This window comes from Ursus maritimus, unplaced genomic scaffold (assembly GCF_017311325.1).
Source record: "Ursus maritimus isolate PB19 unplaced genomic scaffold, ASM1731132v1 scaffold_21, whole genome shotgun sequence".
NCBI classification, from domain to species: Eukaryota; Metazoa; Chordata; class Mammalia; order Carnivora; family Ursidae; genus Ursus; species Ursus maritimus.
Window position 1 is genome coordinate 16392842 of NW_024424564.1, and position 12565 is coordinate 16405406.

Here is a 12565-nt window from a genome sequence, read left to right on the forward strand (position 1 = left end):
TCTCTGTAGTATTTTACTACAATATGGTCATATAAAAACAATCCTTGGACCTTTCCGAAGAGTTGCTCATCTATCAGCTTCTATTAAGATAGGAGCCACACAAAGATCTGCAAGAGTGTTGCCTGACCAGATCCTGAATGGAGGTACTTAAACCTTTGTTTTCCAGTTGAATTATCAAACCCTGGTATGAATAAAATGCTAAATATCATACTTGTACAAATACGTCCAAATTTTTGAGCTTTTAATGAGATCGAGAAACATTTCATAAAATTTAACTTAATATGCCTTAACATATCTGTGAGGTAGTTAGGTAAACAGTACTACCCATTTTAATACATAGTAAACAGAAGCATGGGTAAATGACATACTCATATTTTAAAAGCAGTAAGAATCAGAATTAACCATAGAGGCTTGGGGCCTTCTCTCTAGCTCTAATCAAAGGAAATAAAATTTCAACCTTTTAATCTTTCTTTTAAAAAAAATTACATCCTTTAAGATTTGCCTTTCTTTTCTATACTTTCTTCATTAACAGATGTAGTACCTCTCCCAAAGTTGACACACTTCTCTTCCGTAATATGGTAAACTGGGTACAATGCTTAATTCAAGCTAGGCCTCTGCTTCTACCTGAATTAGTACAAAATTAAGACATTATCTTGTGAGAACTAAAATTATATTTGACATTTTTATTTTAGGCTGCAAAAACAAAAACAAGCAAACAAACAGTAACAACAAAAAAACTTGAAATAGGCTTGTCAAATGATGTAAATTCATCCTTTCCAGGGAAGCAGAAGGTAGACCCTACCATAAAGAAAAGATGCTTAGTTAATGGAAGTTAAATTTAAAAGTACAGCTAAAATAATGAGGCTTAACTTCTGAAAAGGTTTTATTCACCTCCCTACAGTAACCAATAACCACACTATCAGTTAGGTTTCTTAACTACGGTTTCCTTATTAGGTTTCTAACTATGTCACTTAAAATACAAAAAATCCATTAATAATCTAAGTTATCAGTTGTGGTCTTACTGGAAATTCTTAACCATATATTTGTCTCAACAAGTTTTGTTTTTGTTTTTTAAATGAGGAATTATCTTAGTGTAAGTTGTTGCATTTCTGTAACAAAGTAATGAAAGGCACAGCTAGTGCAAGCAAATGTAAACCCAATTCAACTACCAGCTGAAAAAAATACTTTGGTTCTTCAGGAAAAAAATAGCAAAGCCAAAAAAAAAAAAAAAAGTTTAACAGTTCTGTTCGCTTTCATAGCTGTAATCTTAAATCTTTGTTACATGATAAAAATTACTCCGGAAGAACCAAACCATGTAGTGATGAATGAACATGCATGAAAGAATTTGTGCAATCAACAGATGTGGCAGAAAAACTAGAGTTAAAATGCTAAGTAGAACAAATTGGTCTTTAAAATTATTAGTTCCTTTCCTTTAAAAAAAATTACTGAGTCTACCAAGAAAATACAAAAACATAAGGCTGTAAGTAAATAATAGTTGTGTTTAGGCTATTACAGTGCAGGTTATCCTCAAGGCCACATACATCCTGCTTCACTGCTGCTTGCACTCTGCTGGGTTTTGATCCTTCTGTTAAAGGAAAACAACAAGTCAATCTATCTTTTTCTACCTGCTTCAGTTACTTTTCAACAGTAATTATTGTAATTAATTATCTCATTGTTCCATCAAAATTTTTGCCAAATTAAAGAAATGGTATAGCAAGGATGGTAAACTATTTATTCAAATACTACCAAGTCACAAAAACGCTAAAACGAGACCCAAATTTTACACTGCGGAATGAACTCCATAGAATAACACACCAAATCATAACCTTAAAAAATAAAATAACAAAGCATTTATGTTAGTCATATTACCAATTACTTTTGCCTTTTTATGGATCAATTATTCAAACATACTAATTCATACCCTTTAGAAAATTTAATTTGATTTTTAACTACCCCCTCTTACCTGCTCACTAGATTTTAAAATATCTTCTGGATATTTTACAGTATTTAGCAAATGAATGAATGCATTTAACAAAAACCAAAAGTTTCAAATGAATCCTGATAATATACTACATATTTTGGGGGAGACAAAGGGCTTTACTAACCCTGATATGACAAATACCCAAGAACAACAGACCGGGAGTCTCAAAGATAGAGAAGAGAGGTGGTTGGGAGAACCTAACAAACAGTACTGCTTCCCTATTCGCAGGCACTCCTGCAATCGGATTATTTAAAAACTGACCTTTATTTATAAAGCTATCCTTTAGAGGGAAAACCTAAGAACACAAGCAATAAAAATTTCAAATGCTCCTAGGGGCACCTGGGTGACTCAGCTCAACTCTGACTCTTGTTTCTGGCTCAGGTCATGATCTCAGGGTCCTGGGATCAAGCCCCGCGTCCCCGAGTCAGGCTCTTTGCTCTCAGGCAGGGAATCTGCTTGAGGATTCTCGCTGGCTCGCATTCCCTCTCTCCTTCCCCTTTCCCTCTGGCCCACCCCCACCCCACTTGTCCCCTCTCTCTAAAATAACTAAATAAATCTTTAAAAAATAAAAATAAAATGCTTCTTTATTAAAAAACCAAAAAAAAAAAAAAAAAAGCCCAGGACACCTGGGTGACTCAGTCAGTTAAGTGTCTGCCTTCAGCTCAGGTCATGATCCTAGGGTCCGGGGTAGAGCCAGGTATCTGACTCTCTGCTCAGTGGGGAAGGTGCTTCTCCCTCTTCCTCTCCCCCACTCCCATCTCGTGTGCAGTCTCTCTCAAATAAATAAAATCTTAAAAAAAATAAAAAAGCCCAAAATAATGTACATTAAAATAGAATCATAGGGTTTATTTAGCCTGAGACTAAGAAAAATACAAAGTCAGAACCAAAACTAAAATTTCTTAGGAAACGTGCATTGAAATTTCATGTACTGTTGAAATGCCAGTGGTGATTAAAGTGGACTATACATTATTTCCAGTCAATAGGATTTACTAAAGAGTTTAATGGACAAAAATAAACTTCGTATTAAGAAACATCAACTCTTACTTAACCTGCCTTAAACTTAATAGAAAGCAGCACTAATTTTGCTCACCTTTGAGTCATAGTCTGGATCATTTTCCTCATCTCCTTCTTCTTCCCCTTCCTATATTAAAGTTCAAAATGCATCCATGAAGTAGGTACACAGTAGGAAGAAATGGCTCATAATGTACGGAGAAATTTTAATACAAGTTACTCTATAAGTCAAAAGATTTTCATGATTACAGAGTATGGTGACAATGCAATTTAATTGAAAGCTTCTAATATGAAAAATTTCCCAACACAACTTGAGACATCCAGAGAGCTTTTATTGAAAAGATTTACTGCAGCCAACGTTGAAAAAGTTTACTGCAGCTTTTGACTTCTTCAAAGAGCTGATAACCCTGCAGCAGAACAGAATTATTTGAAATAAAAAAAATGTTCTGAGTTTTGCAATTTATTTATTGAAACCTCATACATACATTGTTTGGCTGTAGAATTCTAAAACCATATTTTTTTCCAAAAGGTTTATATCCCATATCACAGAATAATGATTATAGCAAAGGAATACATAAGTCACTCAATTTGCTTCTCAATGTGTTAAACAGAGAATTATTTGCTCATTTGGTAAACATTACCTCATCTGCTTCTTCACCTTCTTCATCATACTAAAAAGGGAAAAAAGGATGAAGTTTGAATGAAGCTAACAAACATTTGAAAACTGCATTAGTTACAGCCATTTTGTATCCACTAACAACTAAAAAAAGGAAAATATACTTTCCCTAAGGCAATTAATTATAAATTAAACAGCTGCAGGAATCACTCAATCTGACAATTTAAGAGTTAAAGAACACAGTACAATTGTGCATAAGTGTGATCAGACAACTATTACTATAAATATTACTTGCCTGTACTTATGTGAACACACAGCACAAAAAGGCCCTAAATCTATTTGAATGACTGACATTTAGAAATAAAGATAGCCAAAATATTTGAGGGCAGCCTAATTTCACCTTAATTGTTGCTTAATATTCCTTTGGATAAAAATTCTATGCTTCCTAGTATTTTTAAGTAATAAAAAATATCTTAGGCATGTTTTGTTTGGTCAAAGAGAAGAGCATAACACATCTACAACACTGAGCAAACAGGGTAAAGTTGCACTAATTCAGAGTAGTCTTCCTATTAGCAGGAAAACAAAAGCTACCAAAGATCCTAAGAGGACATATTTAAAACAATTCAGGAAAGTTATCTATAGGACATCAGTAATTAGCCTTTGAATTATTCTGTTTTTTAAAAAATTACATCTATTCATTTAACTGCTCACCAATTGTGACCATCATACCCTCACCAAATGATTTCACTGCAGGATTCAGATTCACTCACATCATCATCATCATCTTCAATAGCTTCTCCAGTAAAGTATAACACTGATCTTGGGATTATACGCTCACGTAAAAAGTGACCAATTTCAAAGTCTGCAGCGAGGATAGCTTCAGCATCATCATCCTGGTTGTTTTTTTTTTTTAAAGAAAAAAAAAGGGCACAAAAATTTAATAACTGTTATTTAATTAGGCACATGCAAGACTCTTGGGTTTAAATTCTATGAAACAACATTCAACTTCACTTTTAACTTTGTCATTTTAAAATTAGCTTATGTGTGTGATTAAACAGTCATCTGTATGTACCTTAAGTTCATTGGGTTTTAATAAAAAGAAAGTTACCAAGTCAGTGTACATACTCAGAAATTTGGGAAAATAAAAACTAGAACTGGTTATTGCTCAGTTTTTTGACTTAAAATATAAAAGCAACGTTCTATGTAACTATAATTTTCCTTATAAATATTCACTATTGAAAACACCAAATGGAATAATACTAAGAAAGAATCTCAGGATTTAAATAACATTAGGTATATGGCACATAGTGAAAGAACATGGAGGATTACTCCTGATTCCTTAAAGATAGTACAGAAGCAGTTTATGTATAATGCCAAATGAGGAGTTAGAATCCTACTTAATAAATCCTAAGTCAATCTAGGATTTCTACTTAATGACAAAGCACAACACAGAAATGGTGCTGACATTATTCAAAATTCAAATAATCCCATTTAAGTTCCATGATACCAAACAAGTAAACGTTCCATGAATGTTTGATTTATCAACATAATCCACTATAATAAACGCCAAAAAACACAAAAGTTGGCAGTGGACTTTTGAGGGAAAGACTTCTAATCACAGGTGCAGGTGTTCTAGCTTTAACTACTCAAGACTATTTTGTTACCATAAACATTTGACAACAGAATTTAAAAAATCACTTCAACACAAACTCCCAACCCACTCACGGACATGCAAATAGCATGAAACTCTCAATGTTCGTAAGTAGTTCTACCTAAAATTCAGGTGCTGTTTTATAGTCCCCTTTTTTGTCCCATGGAAGACATTTTGAACCAAGTCACTTACCACTCTTTACAGGCAGAAATACTTGCCTTTTACAGATCTGGTCTTAGCCTTAGCCGAAACTATTCCAACTCAAAAGTATTCAAAATAAACATACTTTCTAATTCTGTACGTATATAATTACGAAACTGAGTTAAAGTTTAAAAATCTGGCCAACAGACGAGCAAATTCAAAACATATGTAGCTTACACCCTGTCTGCACAGACCTCTCTTAGGCTGTTCCTCATTCCAGGCTATACACAGGCACTATCATAGCTCTTGGCTACATGGTCACATAAAACATGGCCACAACATGAAACCGTGTTTCCACTGAAATAACAAATACAGAAAGAGTTCTAACCAGAATGTGGTTAGGAGTTTCAGTAAATAAATAGTACAAATGATTTATTTAATACATCCTAGTTTCTTTCTTTCTTTCTTTTTTTAAAGATTTTGTTTATTTATTTGACAGAGAGAGGCAGTGAGGGAGGGAACACAAAGCAGCGGTAAAGGGAGAGGGAGGAGCAGGCTTCCCGCTGAGCTGGGAGCCCGATGTGGGGCTCGATCCCAGGACCCTGGGATCATGACCTAAGCCGAAGGCAGACGCTTAAAGACTGAGCCACCCAGGCTCCCCTAATACATCCTAGTTTCAATAAGAAAACTATCATCTTAAGAACTTGAATCCCCCACAATACTTCCAAGCCTCAAAAGAAAACTTTAGCCTTTCAGCATTTCTCAATGGAAGCACAACAGGCATTCTGAAATAATTTCAGATGCATAAAGGTCTTCTCCATGCACTGCAAGCCTCAGAACAAAATTCAAGTAGCAACTATGCAACTCCCCACTTTTGAGAACCAGTTCTTTAATTTCATAGTGAACAATTCAACAAATAAAGACCAATTTAACTTACCAGATCTCCACTCTCAGGAACTGCAAAATTGAGAAAAGAAGTTCAAATGAGTAAGAAACTAAAGAAACCTTAATAATAAAACAACCATTAATACCCAAACTAAAACACTATTTACCTTCAGGAGGGGCAAAAAAATTAAAGAAAGAGTCATTGGAAACTGTTTTGGTCACAGTACGAACTGTCCCACGTCCCTTATGTTTCTGCTTCTTCTTAATGGTTTTCAAAGTGACATTCTTTCCTTTTTTCCAATCTATCTGGCACCTTGCAAAACAAAGGGCAAGAATCTATCACAATTAACATACTATGCTTAATTGCTGGAAGAGCTAAGATTTATCTAATTAAATTTATTTTTTAAAAATATTTTCTTTATTATTTTATAGAGAACAAGGGAGAGGGAGAACAAGAGCGAGAGCACATGCACGTGAACAGGGGGAGGAGCAGAAGGGGAAAAAAATCTCAAGCAGATGCCAGGCTGGCACCAGGGGCTCGATCTCACAACCCTGAGATCATGACCTGAGCCGAAACCAAGAGTTGGAAGCTTAACTGACTGAGCCACCCACGTGCCCCAAATATTATTTTTAATTACAAATTTCAGGGGGAAAAATTGGCTCAAATGCTTTCGACAGCAATATAAAGAGAAAAATTTTATTTCTAAACACTTTTCAATAAATATATTGACTTAGCACAAATTCACAGTATAATGAATTTAAGTGTGTTTTCCTTTGAAGAAACGTTCTAATACTGTAAGCCAAGGAGAATTCTAGGAAAATAGGTGTGCTAATCTAAGAAAACACTTTTCTGAAATGTTTAGATATAAATTATGTATCAAGTACACACTAGGAAATACCAAATATCACAAATAACAAGTAAAACAAAAAGAGACAGAATATTCTGTGAAAGCAGTAAAATTAAACTCACCCCGTACAACCCATAATTTCTGGTCCATCAAAAGAAAAGGGATCAGAATCATCTGGTTCTGACCTCATCCTGTATGTCTTTGTCAACACTTCATTTGTGAAATATTCATTGGGTTCAAAGTGAAATTCTAAGACAAAACTCTTAAAAAAACAAAAAAATACTATTGAAATTCCTGCAACACAAATGTTAAGTGCTTTAAGTAAGAAAATTCAATCTGCTGATTTTTATAAATACATAAACTTCTAGGTGATAATGCCTTTCCTATTCTGGGACAGGGTCAGATAAACCCCAAATTATGTTAAAAAAGCAAAACAAGACACAAAATAAAACTGAATAAAACTCAGCTCAGCTTACAATTTCTATTTAGTAACATGTTTATAAAATAAGTTAGAACAACTGGATAAACTGACCTAGTACTCCTCCCTCCTTCCATCCTCACAAAGAGGACTTTAAATCATCTTCTAACCCGAATTTGACAGAGGAACAGCCCAACTTTACTACACACGAAAGAAGAATCTACAGTCTATGGTAGCTTTGCCCATACTTCACATAATACTGATGGTTTTTGGGAGAAACTAGTAGCTGATCTTTCATCATGGGAAAGTGGGGACCCTCTAACATCTTCTGTTTTATGTAATTCCCAGACACATGCCTTTTAAGACAGAGTAAGTATTTAGGGTGCTATTTTTTAATCTGTATTTATTCTAGGATCAAGGACTTACTATATTTCAAAAATAGTTTTATGTTCAGAGGGAGGAAAAGGAATAAATTCTGCATCACAATTACCAACATCCAAACATTTATTTGCTACCAACAAGAGTACCAGGTATGAGTTTTAACTTTTCTCACCCATCTCTAGGCTTAGAATATCACCTCTTTTTAGAAAGTTCCATATATCCACCTATAAACATCTAATACTACAAAACTGAAAATATTTCAAAGTTCTTTTACCATGGGCTGGCCAGCATCTGAGAACTTCACTTTAATATCTTTCAAGTGCTTCAAAATAGGTTCATCATGTTCCTGCAAATTAAGAAAATATTAAAATGAGTATCTAACATGGCATTTCAGGATTAGTGTGCTATTACTGGACAATAAACATTTAGCTGACTGAGACATTTATAGTGAGGCTTTATGTAACAATTATGAGCCACAAGACCTACTCTTATGTATATTATGGCTTATACTAAAGCAGTTTACTTATAAACTCTACTTATTTCTACTGGCAAAGGTAGAAAAAAAGTGACTTAACAGAGAATTACATTATCATCAGACTGAATGGACTGAAGAATATAAAACCAAGTCTAACTCAGGCATGTTTGCTTTAAAAACATTTCCTTTTCCAGCTCTTCTTGTTCCTTTCATTCTGCTAGGTCCTTTTCTACTTTGCCAAAGTAGAAATGCAATAAGCAGTCCCTGTTTTGAGATTTCTTTTTCTTGACTTTAACTTTCAAAAATCACACTATAAGGCAACAAGTACTATAATGCACATAGTAGTGGCTCAAGAAATGCTTCTGATGAGGACAGGAAGTTTCCCAGAGAAGGTGGTATCTGTGTTGGATTCCCAGAAAAAGTGACAACTGTAAGAGTTAAAGATCTTTATGTTATTCTTTTAAAATGTAAATGTCCCTCAGCATATTTGTTTCAGACTGAAAAAGTCTTTTGGGGTAACATAAGTGAAATTTTAAGTTTTCTTCCTTCAATCACTAATACCAAAAACACTTAAACACTGAAGACACAAGACTATGCAAAACATTGCTCAATGGATAAGAAACTGTCGAAGGGACCATTTCATTATCTAATTTCTGAAAATGAATTACAATTTATTTACTACATTAATCAAAGATACAATTTTCCTACTACAGGTAACAGGTTTCAAGAGACAGCGATCATTCTATAGAGGAGAGATTAGTCATCACAGCCATTTAAATTTCAAAGGTTTTTACCCTTTGAGGTAAACTGATGTTTTTATGAGTAAAATTACCTGAACCATATCACTGAGCAAGTCAACATTCTTAAAAACAGTCAACCAGAATTCAGGAATTCCCTTGGGGTCTTCTTTTTCTTCATCCTTTTTCTCATCTTCGATCTTGGCTTTTTCTTTCAGCTCCTCCTGGATAAATGATAGCATTAAGTTACTGAATTCCTAAACCAGACCACTTGATAAAATCTTAACCATCCCCTTAACTTACATCCAGCGAAGTACAGAAACCAACAAATCCTCAATCACCAATTGCAATTTTCAATCAAATAAGTTCTAGCCCAATTGTGTTATCATTGCTGTTACCCATAACAAACTTTACTTCTATAAATATTACTACCATACCCCTCCCGAAAGTGAGAACCACTAAGGGAGAACCTATGAACTATAGGAAAACAGTTTTAGAGAAAACCATTTTAAAGCTTCAGGAAAAAAATAAATATAAACTTTGCCCAATTCCTCACTCCTTGGTGTTCTTGATCAAAACATTACGTTCTCCTTATCAACCAACATTAAAATAGCAATGCTGGGGAAACAGAGTCATGTAACAGAACACTGTGTTTGTGTGACAACCCTGCCATTTATTAATTGTAGGCAAGTCACTTAGAAGCCTCCATTTCACCATGTGGAAAAACCAAGAACAATCCTTTGCATGTCATCATGTTCAAAGGAAAAGTTTACATAATCTATAAAATTTAAATACTAAAAAATGTAAGGGAAAAATGAATTTGGGTACAGATGGTACCAGCGTTAACAGTGGCTCATCTGTTCTGATTGTCGTTAACTCACCATCAATCTTATAATAAAATATTTCCAAAGTATAAAAACACACTAAAGTTGGTACCAACCGAAATTTCATCCTCCTCATCTGGTTTCCATTCACATTCTTCTTCTGTAGGTTCATAAATTGCATTAATGATCTCAAATCGCTAAAATGATTTAAAAAAAAAAAAGAAAAACTTGCATAAAAACAATGACATCCAAGCCAGAAACTGTTTCTCATTAAAGAGGTGTACAGATTTAATGAATGCATACCACAACCCAAATTGCTATTATTGATAGTTTTCCCGAATACCTCTAATAACCATTTTGCTTCGAGATCTAAAGACTAAACCACCTGCAAGTTTGTTCATATTTCCAGAGCTTTACTATAATCTCAAATTTCAGATAAAGAAAATGAAGTAGTGAAAGCATTACCTTATCAAATAGAGGCTGATAGAGAACAGCATACTTTCTTTCAAGATCATGAACTTCCTCATAGAATTTGGCTTCTATCTGTGCACATTTAACTTGAAGATTTTTGAGAGCATTCACTCGTCTTTTAACTACCCTAGGCAAGCTGAAAGGTTGGAACGCACCAGTTAAGCAGCATCACAGTAAAACACAAGTCACACTTCTAACATATTGAAAAGTAAAGCATAAAAATTAGTGAATGAGAGGTTTCCAATTTGAAGCAAAAGGTATACTCATTCAAATTAATTAAAATTCAAGAAACATAAATACATGGTCTTGACTATAAAATACTTCAAAAATGAACATGTAAACAGATACAGTAAGCTGTGATAAGAAAATGTAAATCATATCAACCCTAAATCTTTCATTATAATCAAGTTCAGCATTAGACTTGTCAGTGCTGGCATCTAAGCTGTAAAACAGTCTATCTTAGGGAGTTAAAAAGTCATGTACTGACCATCCTAACGGAGAATAAGGACAATAACCTTGATTTTAAAAAAAGTATGCATATCTAATCCAGTCCAGCTATTTTTAGGGAAAAGGATATTATATTAGAAAAAAGGATGGTATCCTACATTATTTCGTATTTTAGTCTCTATTTAGAATTTAAACTTTCATTTAAAAAAGAATATTGTATGTTATGAAGGGACTGTTAATAACAGCTTTGAGATATAATTCATAAATCATACAATTTACTATGGGGTATAAGCCCCTTGAAGTATGATTAAATTTATGAATCCCCCTACCACCCAAAACATGTTCGCTCAAAATTTATCTAACTTCAGGGACTCTGTACAAGAGATCCAGAATCCAGGTTAGAATTTCCTGCCCTAAGCAGATTGCTATAAATCAAATAATTCTCTTACTTAACCACTACTTTAGTTAAGATAATCAGAAGTAAAAAATTATCTACAGATACCAATTTTTTATTTCTTACAATTAAAAGTGAAAAGTTTAATGTTTTGTCAAGGTGATGAAATAGCACGAGGTGCTGCCCATCCCCAAAACTGTTATCTCAGAAAAACAGAAAGAATTCAACCCTAGAAACTTCAGAACCAAGAAGAAAACAACTATTTCAGGGACCCACACACACTCACAAGCATACACATACTACGAGCAACCTCTGAGTAAGACTAACTTAACAACTGTACAGGGTGAACTGCAACCTGGAAAAGGGAGGAAATGGGCAGGCTCGAAGAAAGCTTTTGCAATTCTCCACTTGCCTTACAACAGTCAGTGTCTGACTCCTTCACCGCCCCCAGAGACCAGTGCCAGCATTTTCAGTAGTTGATGAAAGCTGGACTGGCTGAGAGCCTACAAGCACTCATTCCTCCACCCCTCCAATCCAGGTACAATGGATTACAACCAAAGGAGACTGCCTCTTCCCCAAGCAGTCAAAAACAACTGCCTGGAGGGGCGCCTGGGTAGCGCAGTCGTTAAGCGTCTGCCTTCGGCTCAGGGCGTGATCCCGGCGTTCCGGGATGGAGCCCCACATCGGGCTCCTCTGCTGGGAGCCTGCTTCTTCCTCTCCTACTCCCCTGCTGTGCTCCCTCTCTTGCTGGCTGTCTCTCCGTCACATAAATAAATAATAATAAAATCTTAAAAAAAAAAAAAACAAAAAAAAAACACAACTGCCTGGAATTGACAGCAAACTTTGAGTCTGAAGTAACTGGAACTCTCCTTGGGTTCACTTCAATTGCTTTTCTTAAATTCCATGGGACTGGCACAAACCAGAGCCTGATCTTTATTCCTCCCTCAATAATCATTATTGGGAAATAACTGTTATCAACCAGTGAGCCTGAGCTCTATAGCCAAAAAACTAAACCCTCAAGGAATATAATTTTTAATGAAAGAATGAAATATTTATCATCTGAAGCCGTATTATTAGACAAAACAATGTAAATATATTTAAAAAGATGAGGGAAGAAACCCGACCAAGAAATCTAAAACAAAGTAGAAATATTAAAAGTGAAAAATACAGTAGCTAAAACAAATAACCAACAATAGGGTAAACAGGATAGGTTCAACTTAAGGAAGTCCATTAAAGTTGAAAAGCTCTCCAGAAAGGCAGCAGGAAAGACAGAAAGAAAATTTAT

At 34.7% G+C, this 12565-nt stretch overlaps 1 protein-coding gene across 6 annotated transcripts in view; it reads right to left on the minus strand.

The window, feature by feature from the left end:
* Positions 1 to 224: 224 nt before the first annotated feature.
* Positions 225 to 12565, minus strand: part of NAP1L1 (nucleosome assembly protein 1 like 1) — a 32245-nt gene continuing 19904 nt past the window's right edge. For 4 of the 6 annotated variants that reach the window (XM_040637279.1, XM_040637277.1, XM_040637274.1 and 1 more), the window contains 12 exons: positions 10434 to 10575; positions 10085 to 10165; positions 9240 to 9368; positions 8207 to 8278; positions 7256 to 7395; positions 6453 to 6598; positions 6338 to 6357; positions 4379 to 4501; positions 3634 to 3663; positions 3072 to 3122; positions 1514 to 1585; positions 225 to 798 (listed from right to left, as the gene is read on the minus strand). In XM_040637279.1, coding sequence (XP_040493213.1) covers positions 1550 to 1585; positions 3072 to 3122; positions 3634 to 3663; positions 4379 to 4501; positions 6338 to 6357; positions 6453 to 6598; positions 7256 to 7395; positions 8207 to 8278; positions 9240 to 9368; positions 10085 to 10165; positions 10434 to 10575 — 970 coding nt within the window. In that variant the 3' untranslated portion in view covers positions 225 to 798; positions 1514 to 1549. Of the gene's footprint in view, positions 799 to 1513; positions 1586 to 3071; positions 3123 to 3303; positions 3400 to 3633; positions 3664 to 4378; positions 4502 to 6337; positions 6358 to 6452; positions 6599 to 7255; positions 7396 to 8206; positions 8279 to 9239; positions 9369 to 10084; positions 10166 to 10433; positions 10576 to 12565 lie in introns of those variants that run through there. The other 2 variants (XM_040637275.1, XM_040637276.1) reach the window with 2 other exon arrangements.